General features: G+C 41.9%; 1 protein-coding gene across 1 annotated transcript in view; it reads left to right on the top strand.

The window, feature by feature from the left end:
• Positions 1–7,322, top strand: part of MTPN (myotrophin) — a 43,822-nt gene extending 36,500 nt beyond the window's left edge. Inside the window, exon 3 of the mRNA XM_023737152.1 lies at positions 4,155–7,322. Coding sequence (XP_023592920.1) covers positions 4,155–4,241 — 87 coding nt within the window. The 3' untranslated portion in view covers positions 4,242–7,322. The remainder of the gene's footprint in view (positions 1–4,154) is intronic.
• The last annotated feature ends 333 nt before the right edge of the window (positions 7,323–7,655 follow it).

The following is a 7,655-nucleotide window of genomic DNA, read 5'->3' as shown; positions in this document are numbered from 1 at the left end:
GGTCCTGTTTTCTATTTCTGTTTTGTTTCTGAGTGTACTTGGAATGAGAAAATCTGTGTTTGAATTAGAAGTTTCTGAGTGAGAACCACAGCACTGTGTCTGTGGGACAAGGAAGCTTGGGCTCTGGATGGCTTTTTCAGATCCACTTCCTAGTCCAAACCAACATAAGGTTGCTGGACTCCTGATCTCGTCGGTGTTTGTCATAAAATGTTCTGCTGGAAGCAGTTCAGAGGGAGGCCTGTTCCTTGGAATGGCTTTAATCTTCCGTTATAGTCTGATCCTTTCAAGCATTCGTTTTCTGTCGCGTTCTGACCTGCTGTTTTTTCCAGAAGTAAATCTACTATTTCAAACCATGGTTGCTGCTGGCATTTTTTTTTCTGAAGTAATTGGTTACATTCCAAGGTTGTAAACCAGTATCTAGCACCTTATATAGAAATGTCTACCAAGACTTAAAAAAGCAAAGGTGTAGAAGTAAATGTTTCATTTGATATGATTTGAATATTTAGAGTTTTAAATGCTTGATCATATATTGAAGTGCTAATTTTTTAATTGATCTTACAAATTTTGCATTGAAACAAGGCTTCTGCTGCACTGACAATTGATCAGTATAATGATAGTATCTTTACCACAAAAGCCTCTTCGTCAAGGTGGTGTCAGGTAACCTCAATACAGGCTTAAGAGTTTCATTCTTATACTAATCCAGTTTTCTTGTCCTGTTTGTACCTGTTAAGAACTGGTCGAATAAAGCAGATTAGGCTATCTGAGCTAAGAAGTAAATAAAGTTAAAAAAGCAGATGAAAGATTATATTCTTGTTTCATGCCTGTATATCTTGTCTTTCTAAGCTACATTGAAAACCATTCAAGAGCTAAAGTAACATGACTTGAATTTATTTTTTAACATTCCCGTATTTTACCACATGTTGTTGTTGGGTGCCATTGAGTTGGTTATAGCTCATAGCGATCCTGTGTACAACTGAACAAAGCACTGCCTGGTCCTGCACCATCCTCACAATCGTTGTTATACTTAAGCCCATTGTTGTAGTCATTGTGTCATTCCATCTCGTTGAGGATCTTCCTCTTTTTCGCTGACCCTCTACTTTACCAAGCATGATGTCCTTCTCCAGGCACTGATCCTTCCTAATAACAAGTCCAGAGTATGTAAGATGTAGTTGCACCATCCTTGCTTCTAAGGAGCATTCTGGTCGTACTTCTTCCAAGACAGATTTGTTCGTTCTTCTGGCAGTCCGTGGTATATTCAGTATTCTTCACCAACACCACAATTCAAAGGCATTGATTCTTCAGTCTTCCTTAGTCATCGTCCAGTTTTCACGTGCATATGAGGCGATTGAAAACACCATGGCTTGAGTCAGGTACACCTCAGATGACATCTTTGCTTTTCAACACTTTAAAGAGGTCTCTTAAATAGCAGATTTGCCCAATGCAATACGTCGTGTGATTTCTTGACTACTGCTTCCATAGGTGTTGATTTTACCAAATACCAAGTACCAAATAGTACTTGATTATCTAAAAATATGACTTTTGAAGATTGTGCCTTAAAGCTGCTCTCCCTAGAGTGACAGTGGCCTCTCTACTTGGGCCACTTAACTTGGCCATAGCAACCACTTCCTCCTCCAGCAAACTTCTCACCTGACTCGTGCTGTAAAATAGGCTCTCTTATGGTTTACTCATTTATTTTTAAAAGAAATGCATACATATACATATTTAGAACAAAAGAGTAGAGAAAACACAATGTTATTATTTGTTGTATCTGGCTTATAGAATTAAGTTTTATGGCTTTTTGTGTGTATTCTGAGTTTTCTGTGATAAGTTTGTATTATTAGGAAAAAAGGATGACTGTGTAAATTATTTTTGTCAGCTAGGTTTTTTTGGTTGCAAATAACAAATTGACTAACAAGTAGAAAGGGAATGTTTGAGAAGATAACTGGACTAGTCAGAGAATCAGCAGGAAAGCTGGAGTAAATGCTGGAGCTCTGCCAGCTGCAGGGCTCTAGGTAGCAGGAACTTTTCAACTTCAGTTCAGTGGGGATAAATGAGCTCTAACTTCTTTTTTTCTCTCCATTCAAGATTTAAAATCCAGGAGTGAGCATCCTCACAGCCTAGCTTGAGTCGAATCAGCCTTGGATGCTTGGGGAGGAAAGTGCATGGCACCTTGATTTCTGGCCCCCCCGATTCCATCCAGTGGGGAGAAATGATTCCCCCATCATGAAATTAGGATGCTGTTATCAAGAGAGCAGTTACTGGTGGCATAGAGGTTAAGAGCTCGGCTGCTGACTAAAAGGTCGGAAGTTCGAATCCACCAGCTGCTCCTTGGAAACCCTGTAGGACAGTTCTCCTGTGTCCTATAGGGTCCCTATGAGTCGGAATCAGGAGAATGGAATGAAATCTGGCAGCTAAAAAGCCACAGATGTTCACTATAATATTTAAATTTTTGTCAGTGCAGAATTTTAGTTTGTAATGCTAGTCAAGGTGCCCTGGTGGTACAGTGGCTAAGCACTCTGCTAACTGAAAGGCTGGCAGTTCAAACCCACTAGCAGCTCTATGGAGAAAAGCCCTGGTGATCTGCTCCTATAATGGTTTACAGCCTAGGAAACCTATGGGGCAATTCTGCTCTGTCCTACAGGGTCATTATGAGTCGGAATCTACTCGAAGGCACTCAGCAGCAATAGATGCTAGTCACAAAACACATAGCTGTGAAAATGAAGAAACAGCCATTTGTTTTAATACAGTGACCCCAGTTACTGTTGCGGAACCTCTGCTACAGGACTTGGCACAGTGACTTGAAGTCCTCACTCAGGTCTTTCTCCACTTGACTGTGAGCCCCAGGTCTCCCATGAAGCAGCGTCAGTACTTAATTTTGTGAATGAATGAAGCCTTTAAGTCAATTAGAAAATGAGGATGTAGAGACTTACAGTGATTCTTAGGGGGACTTTGTGACAGTTGAACACTTCCTAGAATGTCTTTCGTCCTCTGTCTCCTCCCTGGTTCACCTAGCCAGCTTGTCCTTATTCATCAAGGAAGACTCTCCCAGTGCCTCCTTCCACACCCAGTGCCTCCTTCCATACCCAGTGCCTCCTTCCATACCCAGTGCCTCCTTCCACACCCAGTGCCTCCTTCCATACCCCATCCTGGTGTGCGGATGCTCATCGAGGTGCCACCTCTTACTGTGTGCACTCCGCTGGGTCCTGTGGCTCATGTCTCTGTCTACCACCAGACTGGGAAACTCTCGTTTTTCTGTGATTCTCCAGCCCCCTACACAGTATCTACACGTCAAACCTTCAGTAAATATTTGTTGAATGAATGAATGAATTTGCCAGAGAAAAGGGGGAAGGCATTCCACGTGGAGCCCGGCATGTACGAAAGCATGGCACCTGGCAGGTTCAGGGATCCGTGAGAAATTCCATAGGATTTGACCATGGAAAAATTAATGGGAGAAGCAGCTGGTGATTTAGATTAGCGTTGGGCTCTAAAGGACCATTTATGCCAAGTTTAGACTTAATTCTGTAGGCAGGAGGAGTCCTGGTGGCTCAGTGGTTAAAGCACTCGGCTGCTAACCAAAAGGTCAGTAATTCGAACCCACCAGCCGCCCGGGTCAAGTGTTGAGAGCAGCAGGTGTCTGCGTGAGGAAGCAGAGGACCTCCCTTCAAAGCCCACATCCCAGTCATTCACTGCTAACTTGTCTCAAGGAGAATGGCCAGTAGTGTACATGTTCTTAGGAAGTTTGTCTAAAATAGGTTTGTAAGCCCTGGATCTAGAAGCATGTACTCGGGCACTTCCCAAAAAGTGTTGGAAAGAAGAAAAAATAATTTTGTCACAGGAGTACTTTCTTCTTTAGCAAAAGTGATTTATTTTTTCTCAGTTGCATACTACACATAGAGAAATGCTCTTGTAAAGCTTAACTCATTGGGTAACTAACATGGTACTATAAGTAAAGGCCAGAGTCAATGTTTATTTTATTGGCAAGTGTGTGTTGGTAGTCTTCAATTTCTAAAAACTAATACGACATTTTTACAACTTAGTCTATAACCTTCCAGCGTTTTTTTTTTTAGTAGAATGGCTTCCATTAGTAGAGGAATTTTAATTCTCAATGTAAACATTAGCCTAAGCCAAGTAACGGCTCTTTCCTCTTTCCCCAGGGTGCTGATAAGACTGTGAAAGGCCCAGACGGACTAACTGCTCTTGAAGCCACTGACAACCAGGCCATCAAAGCGCTGCTCCAGTGATGGGCGGTGGACTGCTGATCCTGAAGGACGACTCTTCTGTGGCCTCACGCTGCTGCCTGTCTGTCTGTCACTCTCTATCTGCCAGCTTCTTCAGCTAAATACTTTATGAGGGGTGAGGGGAGAGAGAAATTTATAATCAGACTACCAGAACACAAAAGGTTTTGGAGGAGGGGAAAAAGTACAATCAGGCTTTTACCAGGATTCCTGATCAAGTCTGCCTCTCTTCCATCTCTACTAAAACCCACAGTTTATACCCGAGGGAGAGCAAAGACAAAATAGACCGTTCACATTTGACCCTCCAGCTCCCTAGCTAATTTATGAACTAGATTGTGTTAGAGGTCTGATTCTACACGGGCCTCCGACACATACTTGCAGCCCTAACTGCGAGCAGTAGCGGCTGCTGTGAGGTAATCTTAGGGTGCTGAGATAAGTGATCCGCTCTAGCCTTCTGCCTTAAGAGTGCGCTCTCCTGGGGGCTCCTGGCACAGTGACGAGCGAGCGCTGCCTGTGGCTGGTGACCAAACCTTTCCTCAGTGACTTTAAGCTCAGTCACAGCGAGGAGGGCACACCCGACATTGCTGGATGACTCGACTTTGGATTTCCTCTCCCCTTTCACGTGTATCTCCTGTCTTTAGATAAAACTGACTAGTTTTATTTATAAAATCTGTAAATTTGGGAAGTCTAAAGGAGAAATCATTCCAGTATGCATAGTTTTTTCTCCTCTAGGTTCAAACATTTATATGCATCGAAACACTTTCAAATTCCTGCTGGTAGTAAAAGGGGATTTAAAAATAGAACCATAGCCATGAGCCTGTTAGTATCCTACAAAAAGAGAACAGTTGTCTTAGTACCTATGGATTTTCTTCACTTGCTGTTTGAACAGATTGAACTCACTTGTGTTTGGAGAATCAAGGAATGTTGTTTGGAATGCCTTTCTCAGACCCAGCTTGGATGCTGATTACTTGTTGCCCCAAAGCTATCAGTGGGGTGAGATTTACTATTTGGACAAATTTAACCCCATCCCCTCAAAAATAATGCTTGTTACCAGGTTTCCCTGAGTGCTTGATGGGTTTCTCTCAACATACGCTAGCCAACCTCCATGGTGTGTTCTTGTTACTTTTAAAAATCATGTGTTGCATAAAGTGTGACACCTCAAATTGTATTCTGCGATCTTAGAATACAGTGCCCCAAAATGGTGTTCCTGTGACCTGCAGGAAGTATTTGGACACTTTTCCACATGTTTATTTCACAAGCAGTACAACTAATTAAAACACATAGTTCTAGATTCTTTTGACTTGCCATCTATATACAAATACTTAAAAAATTAGGGTTTTCCTTAGCCAAGTCATGCAATAATTGAATGTACCTCAAGTTTTTGAAAAGGGGAGGGGGTGGGATAGGGACTTGTATTCAGATTGGGGATAGTAAAGAATTAGTGGTGATTTTTTTTGGCAACGTAGCATTCTACAGCATGGTTAAATGATTATCAAGAACAGTCAACCTGACTAATCACAATTCTTACTGATTAGTTGCTGATTGGTTGGTTGGTGTGTGAGTTTGTGTGTGTGTGTGTTTGTATTTTTCCCCAGGAACCTTTTTTTTATCCTTTGGCTTTTTCACTCGCAACTAGCCTAACCTTCTAATTTTCCTAAGTCCAAGGAAACAATCACAAAATAGCGATTTAAATGCATTCATATGTTTGGCTAATTCTCCTGTCTAGTGGAGCCGATTAGAGTTGGATTAAAGGGCAGTACTTAGTACTTCATTACATGACAAACCACCCCATAGACAGCTGAGGGCACTCTGTCCGTCTAGAATACCAACGCAGTGCAGTGGGGTTTTGGCATTGTTTACACCTTGTGGCATAATGCAGTTTAAACGGCTTACGTTTATTATCCTTTACACCACCTCCACCTTTCCTTTCGTGGTGTTGTGTTGTCATTGGCTATTGCAGAGAGTGCATCGTCCTGGCATGGCTGAACCTGGTGTGCTTCCTGCCACGCTGGTGGGATGGGAGCCACGGGCTCTTTGTACAGTTATCCTGATGTTCCTTGTGATGCAGTAGAGGCTGTTCCGCTTTCCCTCTTCTTTCTCAGCCATAATTATGAAGCCTTGCTTGAGAAAATAACATAGAAACATAGAATAGACTGACCAACATGGTTTACAGTTTTCTTTCTTTTTTTTAAACTAGGTTATTTATAATGTATTTCTGAACCACTTGGCAGAGAAATTCACAACACTTACTGTTCATATTTTGAGTAAAGGAAGCTAAAACCGTGTCTGCTTTTCGGTACTACATGCGTTATTAGCAAAGGGTCAGGTAGTTTTGTTCTCCACTGAAGTAATATCTAACATCTCAGAAAATTCTTGCATGTTCTGTAGTTTTGTATTAACTCAGTCATTTCGTATGCATTAATTCTATCAAGTACAAACAGGTGGGTGACTGCTCATGTTCGTGGCCTCGCACATCCACCCCTTGCAGCTTCAGAACAGTCTCTGTGGGCTTGGAGGGCAGATGCAGCACCTGAATATTCCCAGGTAGTTCTTGTATGCACGGCATGCCTATCTGAACCCAGTTGGCACAGAGGAGGGAGGGAGGGGCAGCGCTTGGAAGCTGCAAACAAGTAGGCCCTTCATTCGTGGCTCCCCAAATAGTGGGTTTTAAAGCTACATCTACCTATTTGATTTTTGTTTTCTTAATTACAACTGAAATTTCAACTGAGCTGCTGTTTTCTTCCATGCACTATCGTGTACTCAGTTGTGTAGAGAAGAAGCTGGTGAGAGTGCCCTCCTACATAAGCAATTGCCGTGTTTTGCATGCAGAATTTAAAAACTTTAAATTGTCCTGATTCTATTTTGTAAATGGAGAAACAGTCATATCTTTCTAAGCAGTGAAGGAAGGAGACTAGTAGTGCTTTGTGCATTTTGATATATTTGAGTTCGTTCTTTCCACAATGTAATACTTTTGACACAGTTGGGTTTCTCATATTATCCTAGTTCATGTACATCCGAATGCTAAATAATACCGTGTTTAAGTTTTGTGTTGCAAGAACCAACGGAATAAACTTGAATTGTGCTACAGCTCACATGTCAGAGGCGTTTTTCTCCCTCCGCCACTAGTGCCTTCCTCGCCAGTCTTTTCTACAGCTCTGCCGGAACTGGGATGGACTCAAACTGTTGATTAGTCTTTTTCTCCTCTTCTACTTCTAGAAAAAACTAAGTAGAAAGTAAAACTTGTATCAAGGATTTAGTTGAAATAAAATTGTACTGCTTATTGGAGGGTTTTGCTTTTTGAATCAGCTCCCTTTGAGTGCTTTACTGTAAATGTCCTGGCTGAGTGAGAGCAAGGTATACTGAAACTAACTTATCCCTGAGCATTAGGGTCCTAAAAACCAAAAAACCAAACCCGTTGTC

The sequence above is a fragment of the Trichechus manatus genome, unplaced genomic scaffold (genome assembly GCF_000243295.1).
Source record: "Trichechus manatus latirostris isolate Lorelei unplaced genomic scaffold, TriManLat1.0 scaffold00097, whole genome shotgun sequence".
In the NCBI taxonomy this organism is placed as follows: domain Eukaryota; kingdom Metazoa; phylum Chordata; class Mammalia; order Sirenia; family Trichechidae; genus Trichechus; species Trichechus manatus.
Note: the sequence above shows the minus strand (reverse complement) of the source record. Positions and strands in the feature narration are given on the sequence as shown.